General features: G+C 38.2%; 1 protein-coding gene across 1 annotated transcript in view; it reads right to left on the bottom strand.

Annotated features, from left to right (window-relative positions):
- Window positions 1-3,319: 3,319 nt before the first annotated feature.
- Window positions 3,320-14,549, bottom strand: part of LOC149078671 (uncharacterized) — a 47,890-nt gene continuing 36,660 nt past the window's right edge. The window contains exon 3 of the mRNA XM_089240504.1: window positions 3,320-5,419. Within this exon, the coding sequence (XP_089096630.1) occupies window positions 3,664-5,283 (1,620 nt within the window). The 5' untranslated portion in view covers window positions 5,284-5,419 and the 3' untranslated portion in view covers window positions 3,320-3,663. The remainder of the gene's footprint in view (window positions 5,420-14,549) is intronic.

The raw sequence follows: 14,549 nt of genomic DNA, 5'->3' as shown, positions 1-14,549 counted from the left end.
TATCAATCCCTATATATATATATATATATATATATATATATCGATGTCCCTAAGATATCGATATTCCGATTCCTTTGATTGTTGGGTTGCTTTAGATAACCATAATTATTATAAATAGCCATAAATATCACAAAAAATACGCCAACTTGGCTATGGCCACAAATAGGAATTGGTATACTGTATAAGGGTGTTCAAAGCCCAAAAATGGCTGGTGTTTAACTGGCTGATTTCAGGCTTTAGCCGCAACATATACAATGAAAAAAGCTTTAAAAAAACAAAAATTGCAGATAATGTCAGAATTTTTCCACGGACCGAATGGATTTTACAGATGTAATAAAGGTGGTATATATAATACTGTTTTTTTTTTTCTACCTAGAGAAACCTTCTCAGACTTGTGAAGCCATTTTCAGCATACAATCTCTATGGTGGAGCCACGTAGGCCTCGTTCTTTTATTTATTTATAAATTTTACGATTCATTTTATCTGGCTTCCAGCGGCCGGGGAGCCCCTGGCCTACATGGCAGACGGAGCCACAAGGCCTCCACGGAGCACCGGTTGAGAATCACTGATCTAGAGGAACAAAATTAAGTCATGGCCACAAGCACGATACTAATTCGAGTAATAAATGTATGATATTGTTAATGTCGTACAGTCTACTAGGAGTGTCTCGTACCATAGGCATTAAATTAAATAAGTTGTACAGTATTATGTTTATGTTCCATACAGCAGGCTATATTCTAGCTCTCGTAAATGACGAACAGTTACGAAAACTTTTATTTTACAAACAAAATGTAGGTTCGATTAAGGGAATCTCCTACCTTTTAACATGGCCAAAAAGCCTCAAAATTTATGCTTGAGTAGAAATATCATTATAAGTACAGTAAAACCTGTTTTTTGCGGACACGCGCGGGACGAAAAAAATTCGTCCGTAAAAGAGGCTTGACCGTTAATCAGAGGTGTGTAATGTATACTTTCATTATACGAAGGGAAATTATTATTTGTCCGTGCAGGAGGGATGGCCGTTTCTGAGGGAGTGTTCCGGCATACCGGGAAATTCGAATCAAAGAATCTGGAAAATTCTTAAATATCTGGACTTTGAGAATTGATTGAATTGTCTGATTTGAAGCTTGTCTGTTCTTTTAATTTTAGGATCCTCTCCGTTTTACGTACTACATTTCCACGTTTGCTTTTGGTACCATCAATCTTGGTTCATTGCAAATGCTGGACCATAAGCATATGTTCATGTTCGCACATTACATGAGTTAAATGAAAAAGCTGTGAAGTATTTTTTGTATTATATCTTTGATCATGCATTCAAGATTTGAATAAGCAGAGCAAAACATTGATGATCTGCAGCGCATGATATTGTAATACAAAAGCGACAGCGTATTTCTTCAATTTCTGAACATGCAAAATACAGTATCTGTATTTTTTGTCTTGGGCTGGCGATTATTAGTTTCGGAGCGATAATTAAATGCTTAATTTTCATTACCGCTATCCTGGACGAAACATGTTTGCTACAGTGAAAACTATGAATCATTTCATCATAATCATTTTATTTCATTCGTGGCATTAATTCAGCATTTTATATTGATTGATATTGGTATTCTGAATGTATTATGTAGTACTTATTGAACCTCGATTTTCTCGGCAAACCAAAAATGGACCAGACTCCGAATTCAAAAAGCTGTTGTCCTCGATTTTTACGGGACACCAGCCACCCCGAAAGAGAATATGAAAATTTATATTTAAAAAAAAAAAAATTGATGTATTCAATTTCAAAATTTTAAATAAGATTGAGTCAATAAAATTTCAGTCGTTTGCTTCATTTGATGAACTAAACAGTTTGCTTTATATTGAATCAATTTTTATTCAATTACATTGATGTCATGCTCTTTTATCATGCGGAAAGTGTTACAAATACAAATACAAATACAACGCCACAACAGGCAAATTGCCCAACGAGGTGGCTGACTTAAGAACATCATGGATCCCCGAGCCCTACCTACTACTGCTACACCACACATGCACCCCCCCCCCCCCGCGGAACCCCCCAACGAACCCCCCAACGAATCGGTACATGCGAGAATGTGCGTGTACGTGTAGTGCAACCTGACGTAAAGTTTGTTCCTGTGTAATGCTTGTTATGTGTAGTACTGTCATCTGCCCCCAGTTTTTCTAACTATGAGTGAAGTGTTATGGTTGAATGATTTAGCGTTGTAGGACTGTTGCTCTCTGTGGCGAGACTTTTTAACGGGGAGATCGGCTCGCATTTGCGCCTTGAAGTTGGGAACCACAGAAAACCAACTTCAGCCGACCACCACTGTGGGGTTCGAACCCGGATCCTCGCATCACGAGTCCGGCACTATAACCACTCGACCACCACAGCGGCTTTACAACATGGGTAACGCCTTAGGAGGGTATTGAAACACCTCGGGGTATACATATACCATTGTGTATTATTGAGGTACACAAATGAGAGTAGATACTTCATTTTTAACGGGTTTTGAATGGTTCTTTTCTTTTTCCAAGCTAAGAGTTGGGGTATGCGTAAGGGGGGCATACTTTACCCCCCCCCTTTGGGGTACCAAACTCAAATTGGTCTAGTAAAGATATCGACCCTTTTTAATAATTTTTTTAATTATTATTTTTTATTTTTTTAAAGCACATTTTGGGGCACCTTAATGTTTAATTATAGCCTACTTTACAATGAATCTGGTTGGAGGGTGACAAATCGAACCAATCAGCTTTTTTCAATAAATTTTGAATATAAATTACGAAATGTATCGTTTAATTGTGAGCGCTTCAAACTTTTCCCAGTTGCAAGCACTGCCCTCCTATCATCAAGAGAAGAGCAACCATAGGCGGAGATAGACTTGTAAGTCTGGGGGGGGGGCACGATGATGATGATGTCAATTCACATGTACATATATACATTAGATCAGTCGACTCCACCTTTGAGGCTGGAGGGGGGGGGCAATGCCCCCTTAAGCCCCCCCCCCCTCCGTATCTCCGCCCATGAGAGCAACCTTTACAACAAGCAAGATGAACCCTAACGGTAAGTTTGACGTACGAATGCATGAAATAAGGATGATTTCAATCCTTGAATGCAATTTGTACAAGGGTGTTTATCTTGAACGTTGATCAAGTGCTCGCGAGCATGATATCGAACACGAACATTGCGCACTCTGAATATTTCAGGGGAGCACCATGGTGCTCGCGAATAAAGGGTTGAAGATGCTTGGTTTAATTGTATTCATGAGGGAAAAAAATGGAATTTCGTTTGAGTTGACAGAGAATAGAGTCGACTCAATGTATTCGTTGGATCAGAAGATTTTATTGAATTCTATGTACATGATATTGCTATTAATTACACTTGAAGTTTGACTAATTCAATGAAGAATAAGACAGAGAAACGAGATATTCACTCACTCGCTCCTCATACACTCATACCCATACGTACATATTTACAACCACGCGCCGGGAAAATGCATTTTGATTATTTCCGAAATAAAATGAGACGAATTTATAATATACGATATAACAACTTTCCTGGAATAGAGCAGGACATTTTGCCGAAAAATGAGACTCTCTACCAATATTCGCGATATTTTATTTATTAATTCGCGCCTATAGGAAGCAGTTTCTATTCTGATGGGAAAATTATAACAAAATTCTCGCCGTTGGTTCCATGTAACCACTGGTGCTCGGTCCAACGAAGAAAGGGTTTATCAGACTGACGGTCACTGCTGCGCTGCCCGGTGAGTTCTGGTGCGAGTGCGACAAGGAGCTGCCGCTGCCGCCCATGTTACTGTCGTGTAGTTTCCTCATGTGTTTCTTCAGGTCGAAATTCCTGCAGAAACCCTTGCCGCAAACCTTACACGTGTACGGTTTCTTGTCGTTGTGAGTATGCATGTGGAAAGTCAAGTTGTATACCTGATGGAAAGCCTTGTTGCAGACGGAGCATTTGTAAGCTTTCTCTCCGCTGTGGGTCAGCTTGTGGTTCTTGTAATTCCCTTTCTGGTGGAAACCCTTCCCGCAATATTCGCAGACCCAAGGTTTGTACCCGGCGTGGATACGGATGTGAGTGTTTAGCGTGGAGCTCCTGTTGAAAGCCTTGCCGCAAGTGTGGCATTTGTGCGGTTTCTCCGCTGTGTGGATGATCTTGTGCCTGCAGAGAGTGCTAGCCTGGCGGAATCCTTTGCCGCATACCTTGCAAACGAACGGTCTGGCACCGGTGTGGACAGGCATATGCCTCGTCAGATTGTAATGAGCGTTGAAGATTTTCCCGCATTCCGGACACGTGAAAGTCTTTTGTTTGGCGTTGTTGTTGTTGTTCGAGTTTGGCGTCCGCTTCTGGCGTTGGTCGAGTGAGGACGAGTCGCTACCGATATCGCTTTTGCCACTCGCCGTCAGAAAATCCGCCGAGATTCTTTGTGCAGTAGAACGATGTCCGTCGTTCCTCGACGCCGAATCGACATCTATCTGAGACGATTCTCTCGGAGACGAAGATGACGATGATGCCATGACTGGTTGAGGCCTCACTACTTTGTGGATCGGTATCGAACAACTAGATATCCTTGGGCCTCGCGTGGCACCGTTTCCGCTCAGTTCAGACCATCGCTCTTCGTGATTGAGGACATTCGTTTCGTTCCTGGAACTGGGCGAGAGAAACGCGTTGTTGATATACGATTGAGGGAAAGTGTACATGAGACCGCAGTGCCTTAGCAGTTCTTGGGATCTTTGGTGGAGAAATCGAGAAGTAGGGTTGCCGAAAGTGTTATTGAACTCGTACCTGCTTAGATCATGCACACCGGACGACTGCACAAGTCTTTTTAGAGCCGCTTCGTACATGGCATCGATCGAAGAGTTTGTGAATTTGTTCAGGAATTCTGGTGACACCGGGGAGGATTGATTCGTTCTTGATTCGCTCATGATTGACATTTTCGGATCAGTGGGGTTCGCCGCCATGAAAATGCTGTTCAGCGGATCAGCCGCTAGAGGATTGATCAGAGAAGCGACGCTCATGCGTTTTCTGAAATCGTTGAACATGACGTCTAGAACATGCTGGTGATTCGGGAGATTGCTGCTGCTGTTGTTCACAGTTTTCTTTGGTCCTGGTTCCATAATCTTAGCGATCGAGAATGCCAGAGAATTTTTCGGGGTGTGTTCTTTTTTGCTGATTTCTGTTTTGCTGCTGTTCGTGTTCGGTTCCATCGCAGTGACGGTGTTGCCGTTTGCGGTTTTCTCGTCGGCTTTTGGCGTTGGTGTGGATGCTGCCATGATTATTTTCACGGGTTAGGCAAGTAAGTACGATGATGATGATCGAAGAATTTTTCTTGAAAATCTCTTCCGCAAATCAAGTAGAAAGCTTCACATTATCATCGATACAAATCTCGTCATCCGAAACTGAGGAAATCTAATGTAAAAATGAAACAAAAGAGAAAATATATTTTAGTGCAACTAAAATGCAGCAAATTCAAAAGATTTTCAAAAAATTCAAATCTCATAAATTTTATTTATTCTTTTATTTATTCTTATTTTTTTCTTTTATTTCAGAGAATATTGTCATACTCTGCTATTTTATTATGACCGTGGAACATGCAAAAAACATGTTATTTTCCTCTGAATCCCAACCGGATCGTTTGCATTTACAAAAATTTAGCGAAATGTGGCAAAAATATTTTAAACGCTCATATCTTAAGATGTGTACGCGCAGCAAGTGAAAGTTTACGGATAGATCTTAACAAACAAAACCGTGCAAGATAACACTACTTAACCGTACATGTCCCTAGTAAACATTCCTCTGGGGAGTTTGTTACGAATTGTGGTACATGCAGGAACGCGTTGGGGGGGGGGGGGGGGTATAATATGCATGACCCTGACGAAATTTATAATGTTAGAAATGTGTTCGATTCGTTTTTCTGCTAGCACTGCCATCTGTCTTAGATATTCTAAAGTGAAAGTGGCAAATTCCTGAATTTCCATGTTATCTTAATATCATGTTCGAGATCTGCCTGCTCTCAAACGGTCGGTCTTTTTTCAAACGGGAGACCGGCTTGCATTCACACCTCGGAGTTACGAGTAGAAAACCGCTGAAAACCACTTCAGCCGGCCAGTGCTGTGCCGTTAACGAGATCACTCTACCGCGCACCAACTGCGGTCATATCGCCGTACGGCAATTTCCTACTGATGGAGTTAAGTGAGAAATGAAGGCGATATCTATATCTATAGTCGCCCCAGGTTTGGTATGTAAAGAATTTATTTTCAATTTTCTTCCCACAAATCGAATCCGTGGACCCTGAAGCCAACTTTCATGGTGGAATACGATCATCTCTGCACCACTCGAACGCTGTCGTTAACGGGACTGAATTCTCGTGATGTGAGTCAACAGACTTGGTATAGGTCGATTGCCCTCATGCTGAATTGTTTTTCAGAAAAGGGATTAGTCGATTGACCTCACCTGAATTTCAGAAAAACTGGTTATTTGCCGTCGCCCCCTCCTCCTCCCGATTTCTTTCATCTAAATTATTATAACACAGAATATTCCTCTTTAGGACCCCTATTAGGAGGGGTTTACGTTTTTTCCAGCAAAATAACACTATAATCTTGGCTCAAGGGAGGTTTTGAACCCCAAACCCCCCTCTTGCGTACGCCAATGCAAGGCAATGATAACCATACATTGTTTAACGAGGTTTAAGTGACGTATTCACGTTTAAATTAACATTCCGATGAACAACGCAATGGCTGTACATTGAACAATAAATGCACGAGATTTTTCACATCAAATCAAGAGACTTTATGGATATTATGCCACAAGCCGAACTTGGGAATATAAGTTCGCTATCTCCACTGGGAATCAAACCCAGAACCCCCTGCAAACCGGGCAAGAGAACTGACCATTATACCACATTTAGAGACAAAACCTTGCCTCCCTTGACCCTTTTCAAATCCTGTTGCTACAAAAATGCATGGGTTGCTTTTTCTCAGTAGAAGCATTTCTTCTGACCTCAGGGAGTTAAGCCAAAACTTAATGGATTGTAAAGTTTTCAATATCAGAAATATTGTAATGTACAGATGGTTCCCAGAAGAAATTGCCTTCGGGAAAAGTGTAACGTAAAATTTATCAATAAAATTCTGAAAAAAAAAAATTTATGTGAAGACGAATATACCCTGTATCATCCTGCCGAAAAAATAAAAATTTTGAAATAAATTAATTATTTCTTCGCAAAAAGAAAAAAACAACAACAACAACAAATGAAAAGTTCGAAAAATAATAATAATAATAATAAAGACTTTCTGACATTTACGTTTTTAATGCACTTTTGATTATCAAAAACCATTTTGAAAATATTAAAAAAAATGAATGCTCCGTTCTGAAAGAGTTAAAACACGTACAGTAGAGAACATTACCATTTGGGTGAGATAATATACTAGGGGCATGGCCCTCACAAGGGGTGGGCTGACAAGGCTCAAGCCCTGGGGCCCGGGAGGATTTTAATCACTTTTTGGTTTTTCACGCTATAAATTCATCATAAAGGGGGCCCCGTGAAAGTCTGGTCGGGGGACCCGTAAAAGATCCCAGTCTAGGGGCCCTGCTTCAGAATGTGGGGGCCATGACTAGGGGAACCAATTTAAGTAGACATAAAGTAATAAGAGAACTAGATGAGTTTCGGAACTGTATGAAGTTCCTTCTTCAGTAGCAAAGAAAAAAATTGAAAGAAAGCAAGAAAGGCTACGTACAGAAACGTGACTTGCTGAGTATAAACATTGCGGTCTCTTTTAATTTCAGTGATTTGCCTACAGGTGGCGGCAGATGGATGATTATTTTTTTTCTAGGCTTATGATACGAATCAAGAGACTTTATGGATATTATGCACGCTGCTGTGCGAATTTTTAAGGGAAGAAAGTTCATGTATCTGTGGTATAATGGTCAGTACGCTTGCCCGGTTTACTGCAAACCGGTCAAGCGGTTTGGGATCGGTTTCCTGTAGAAATAAAAAAATTTTCTTCTCAACTTCACCCCGTAATAATATCCGTAAAGTCTCTTTATTTCATATGTCATGGGCCGAGAAAATAAAACCCACCCATGTTTATTTATTTTTTTATTTCTATCCCTTATCACTTCTACATGTATCATACAGCCCACTCACGCCGAAAATAGAAAATGTCAGCCTGTGATGATGATAGTATATAGGTAGGCTACTTCTAGAGTCCGGAGAGTCATCTGGATCTATTACTCCTTGTCGTAATGAATGAACATCCCACTCATGCTACTACTTTCCCAAGGTTTGTTTGAGCTTATTTTGTTTGCTGAGCGGAAAGGGCCTGTCGAAAAACATGGAAAAGAGGGAGAATAGAAGAGAAGACTCTCTCCAACTCTATGGCATATGAAGTTTAGATGCGCACACTCACATTCTGTATGTATATATATATATATATATATATATATACGCGTATGTACTCTGTTTTTTATATGTATAATACGTGTACATTTTACCCGTGAGCTATATTCCTCTTCTTCCATGATATGCGATTCGTTGGAGTTTAGGAGGGTGGACAATTCTCTGGAGATTATACGAGATCCCAAAGGAAAACGACGAAAAGTTCTTGAAGTAGTACTCGTAAGAATCCCAAATGAAAAAAAGAAGAGAATGGTACGTATACGTAGAAGGCTGGTTATGTGTGCGCCCAAACGTAAAATGTACAGCACTGAAAGACATCTACTACTACAACAACAACAACACGTCGCATATCTCTTGCTCTTTCGCCAAGAAATGCGCATTTTTTCGTTATTTTTATTTTTTCTTTCTCGTGGGAATGTTTGATCACTTATTTATATTTTCTGAAGACATTCCTTCCTTGATTTATTCATGGATTTATTCTATCGATATATCATATCTATATCGATGGTTTCGTTTATTAACTTTTAATGTATTTATGTGATGGTAACTTTTATACGCATATTATTGAAAGACATTCTGATCCGATATCAGTGTCTACATTTCACTGGTGAATATTTTTTCGAATACGGATATATCCGTTGTCTCCATAAAGCGATATATACGTTACGGTAATTGGGATGAAATCTTGATTATGCATAATCACTAATTGTCTCAATAAGTTTGATAAATTGCTCTGCATTTATCATTTTACCGGCGATTATGCATAATTCCCAAATTGAGTTGGTAAGTATGATAAATATGAAATACAAATATTAGGGCTGGTCCGATTAATCGATTAATTGGGTCAGTTAGTCGATCGCATTTGAAAATTATAGTTGAGTTAATCGACTGGGTCAGTTCGATTAAAATTTTTAATAAAAGTTTGTGAATTAACTCGATTTTTCTTTGAAAAAAAAAAGATTAGATATAAAAATCATGTTCTATACAGAACATTTCGGATAAGTGACCATGTTTAAAAATACTTTAATCAATATTTTGATCAATTCAGATTCAATAAAAACTAGGGCTGGTACGTACGATTAATCGATTAATCGGGTTGGTTAATTTATGAATTATTAATTGCAGTTAAAAATTTTAGTTTAATTAATTGACTCGATTAATTAAATTAAAATTTTTATTAAAAATTTGTCAATTAACTTGATTTAATTAAAAAACTGATTAGATATGCCTTATAAATCATGTTTGATACAGAACATTTTGGATAAGTGACTAAATTAAAAAATATTAGAATCGATATTTTGACTTAATTCGATTCATCGAAAACTGCTGATTTCAATTTCAAATTGAGTGTGATTGGAGTTTTAGAAGACAAGACCAAAATTTATTGTCTCCACTATGAACAGTAGTTTTTCGTATTCTTGGAAGCATCAGCTCATTTAAGACGAGTTTCTAGAAAAACAAGTAACGGTATAATCGGAAGTAGTTTCGAAATCTGTGCATAATGAACAAAAATAACTGTTTAAGAAAAAACGATAAGATCCAAGTGAAGAAATTACAAGTTTCGGCAATTATTATGTTCAGCATATATATACATTAAATTGCTTGAATCGGGCGGCCTTAATTTCTTAACATATTCCTATATATGTTTACCTCTACCTAATAGGTGAGTGAAATGCATACATTATATTTTTATAGCATCTATTAATATTATATGGCCACAAAAAAGTATTCGATTAATCGGTTAAAAATTTATGATTAACCAGTTACAAATTTTAATTGATTCTCAGCCCTGTTAAAAACCGATGGCTTCAGTTTCAAATTGAGTTTGATGGGAGTGTAGGTGTCGCTGTAAAAGTTTTATACCATGGGAAGACCAAAATTTATTCTCTTCACTATGAACAATAGTTTTCCATATTCTTGGAAGTATCAGCTCATCTCCTAAGTACCATTCGAGAGGAGTTTCCAGGAAAAGAAGCAACCCACACACACGAAAGTAATTTTGAAATCAATGAATAATAACCAAAAATAAAAACAAAAATTCAAAAACGACAAAATCAAAGTGAAGAAATTACAGATTTTGGCAATTATGTTCAGCATATTAAATTGCTTAAAGTAGGCAGCCTTAATTTTTTTACCCATTCTACCAAATAGGTGAATGAAATGAGTAGAATATATTTTTATAGCATTCTATTAATATTACTTGTTCACAAAAATATTCAATTAAAATTCGATTAATTCGTTGATTAATCGATTAAAAAATTTTGATTAACTAGTTAAAAATTTTAATCGATTCCCAGCCCTAATAAATAAATAAATAAATATATATATATGATAAATACGTTGGATAAGTATGATAAATATGGAAGTCATGCAGAAATATCAGTTGCCCAAACATGATCCGTTCACTGCACGTATTTTGTCAATTTTAAATTGAAGTACATCGAAATAGGTGAGAGGAACATGGAAAAGTAAAACTGTTTTATTTATATATTTATCCACATGTGCAAAAATGCATCGATATAACAATATTCTGCGGGAAGTAGGTATTGATGAAGAGGCCATTCTTAAATAGTTTTCCAATTTTAGAGAATAACTTCACGTCGTCAGCGAATTACAATAGAGGGACGGGTGACACAGCGTGAGTGATATCATAAATGTACAAAATATGATCGGGGCCCTAAACCGATCCCTGGATGAAATGCTTGGCACCTGGCATTCTCCTCTGCATATGAAATTCCCTACGAGAGCCTGATGAACCCTTTCTGATAGCAGTACCTGAATTATCCTTCGAATTTTATCAGGAACACCAGTGCCAGCTAGCTTCCTCAGTAGTGATAATCTGTCTACTTTGTAAAATGCCTACTGGATATCGATGTAAATAACATCATTGTCTTTATACTTCTGAGCAGACAATTATTCTTGCAAGTATATATCAGATTTATAGAGGGTTTATAAGAGAAGTAATCATTATTTAACAACGTTTTAATACATCGGTTCCATGATACAAATGATAGCAGTTTCAAAATGGCAGGTTGTATCTAGTACATATACAGTCATCAGTTTCATTGCTGTTGCATATGTTTCATACTAATGCGTACATGGCTATTAACATGTAGATGCGCGAAACGGGTCATACGCAATTCAAAACTAGTAAGTACCATGCACGACATATATTAGGTTCGCGATCATTAACGCGCCTAATTGACTCCATCGCTTTAATTGTGGAATACACGAAAGATTCTGAAACAGCTTCATTATGTCATACCTCTGTTGAAGCTGAACTATAGTATTATAGATTATACGTACAACTAATTCATTTGTGAAACCCTTAAAAGCACCATCTGAAACCGATTCAGAATTTATTCTAAAGCTTCAAATGTGGTGGAAACAAGAGCTGCGTGCGGAACGCGATTGTCTAAAGTTATTCGCGTGGAGCACAACGAGGGAAAGGCCGGCAGACAGAGAGATGAATGTTATAAATATGCACCGTGATTTCTAATTGACAATGAAAGGTCCTGACGGGACTGTGGACGAATCGATCGGGAGTATGATTTTAGCAATGCAATAAAGGCTCTCTCTCTCTCTCTCCCGGTCTCTCTCTCCAAAGAGAGAAAGATAGAGAGAGAATTTCCTACGCTTATTATCACTAGGACATCCTTACGCTTCTAAAACCACATGGACGAACCGCAATGTTTGTGTGCTCAACAAATGGATTCCATTGTTTGGGTTAATAATCCTCGTCGATGTGAGCCACTATCGGGAGAGGATGACAGGGCAAATAAGGCGAAGGCGACCGACCGACCACGTTTGTGAGTCAGCAATAGGATTATGTGCCGTGTATGATCCTTCGTCCATATCTATGTATTCATACAAACATATATTTTGCCCCTGGAGTTACAGAGAGATAGAGAATTGTTTTGGAGAAACTGACGTGCTGTGTCAACTGCTTTATTGCTTTCTGTTGCTGCAATACCAGTTGCGCAAAAGTACCCACAGAGATGCGAAGAGTAATTTTATAAAGTTATTTATCTAATACATATACATATTATAATGTCTTAGAGGTGAAAGGAAATTCATCGACAATTCATGTAGTTGTGATACTTATTTGGTGTCTTATTTGGTGTACTTCAATTAGTTTTATGTACAACGTTCCGATATACCGTGAAAAATTTCATTAAACCCGAGTAATTAACAATACGGATGGAAAATTACTGGAATTGATCATTAAAGTGGAGAGATTACTCATTTTGATATTGATCCACTCTTTCTCACAGCACCTCGGAACGTGGAATCACAATCAAAAGTTCACGTGATTAATCGAAATAAAATTGATACCCGATAACATTTTTATAGAACTTTAGGAAAATGTCTTAATAAAAAGATAAGGGAAATTTTAGAAGCCCCCTCTAACAACCGAAAGTCATATCTTTTAGAGAGGAATTCCCCCCTAATTCAGTGGTTCTCAAACTTTTACCATCCGCGGCTCCCTTGCGAAATTAATGATTCATTTGCGGCTCCCACAACAGCTTGGTAGAAATTTACCCATGTAAGAAAACAACTTCAAAGCATAAACAGGCGTACAATCAATAACTTCAGCTCACCGCGTCACACCTGACAAAGGTTGGCGAACACCTAAGATCCGTGACGCACACATTAAGAAAAACTGCCCTAGTTTGTAAAAGACTTTCACCGCAAAACACATTTTTCACTTTTTATCGATAAACTCGATCAGGGTATCCATGGGATTACCAGCAAATTCACAGATGACGTGAAGCTAATAGGGGTAATCGGGAATCAAAGCGATAGGGAGTTGATGCAGACCAACTTAAACAGGATTGCAGCATGGGCAAATAAATGGAGCATGACGTTCAGCGTTGACAAGTGCATGGTCGCTCATTTCGGATCGAACAACCCACGGTTCTCTTACGAGTTGAATGGTGTCACTATCCCGGATGCAACTAGGGTCACCGATTTAGGAATTCTCATTGAAGAGTGGTTTAAGTTTTCTGAACATTGTTCAGCGGTGGTCAGAAAATCGAATAGAATGCTTGGTCTCATTTTCAAAAAGGTCTCTTCGCGTTCTCCTAAAGTCATTCTTCCGCTTTTCCGAGGCTTAGTTCGTCCTAGACTGCAGTATGCTGTAAGGTTTTGGAGACCATACCTAAAGAGGGACATTGACTTGGTTGAAGGGCGTGCAGAGAAGAACTACGCGTGCCCTTATTGGCGAAGAGAGACTTCATTTTTTGAATATGTTTACATTAGATGAACGTAGGTGTCGGGGAGACATGATCGAAGTGTTTGAAATTTTCAGCGGGATGGATCCTGAATCATCACTACACCGCCAATCGACTGCTTTTACAAGGAGACACCAGTATCGATTGGTGATAGACAATGCGAGGTTATGGTGTCGCAGGGAATTTTTCTCTAATAGGGTTGTTAATAAATGGAATAGCTTACCCCCGGAGGTAGTAAATTGTAACACAATTGACACGTTTAAAAAGAAATGCGATAAACATGTTGGGGTAAATCGAAAAACTGTCCATACTTAGAATAAGACAACCATAAGTATTCTTATGGGCATTGTATAATATTTCATCATGTATATATATTGTTTGTGAATTCCATTTTATATTGGGTTGCTGTATTTTTGAAATATATGACATCCATATTTATTATATGCATCTTTTTCTCATCCACCTCGTTGGGCATTTTGCCTGTTGTGCCGTTGTATTTGTATTTTTATTTGTACATGCTTATTTACCCAACGTCATAATCTTTAGTGAAGCATTATATACGTATTTCAAATACAAAAAAGTCACTTTTTGATTCAGAAAAATTTGTTCTTGTTTGTGTTGTGTATTTTTAATGCTTTGTTTATTTTGGTATGACTGTCAACTCTTTTTGACAATACACAGCAAATTATGAGGGTATGTGAGTTTTTTAAGAATGACACTCTTTCGAGACCACTTCAAAAACACAGTGAAAAATGTGTAAATTACTAGGTCCGATGTAAATAAGTCAAGGTGAACCGGATGGTTATATTGCGTTCTCCATTTTTTTTTTCCAAAGGGACTTTTTAATATTTTTCACATTTTAATGTTCCATTTTAGTTTAATCGTTTTTGACAAATGAAGCACTTTCATT

Source organism: Pholcus phalangioides, unplaced genomic scaffold (genome assembly GCF_987345545.1).
Source record: "Pholcus phalangioides strain wild (caught in Gottingen) unplaced genomic scaffold, Ppha-v1.0 ptg000013l_1, whole genome shotgun sequence".
Lineage (NCBI taxonomy): Eukaryota > Metazoa > Arthropoda > Arachnida > Araneae > Pholcidae > Pholcus > Pholcus phalangioides.
This window is presented reverse-complemented; position numbering and strand designations above follow the sequence as displayed.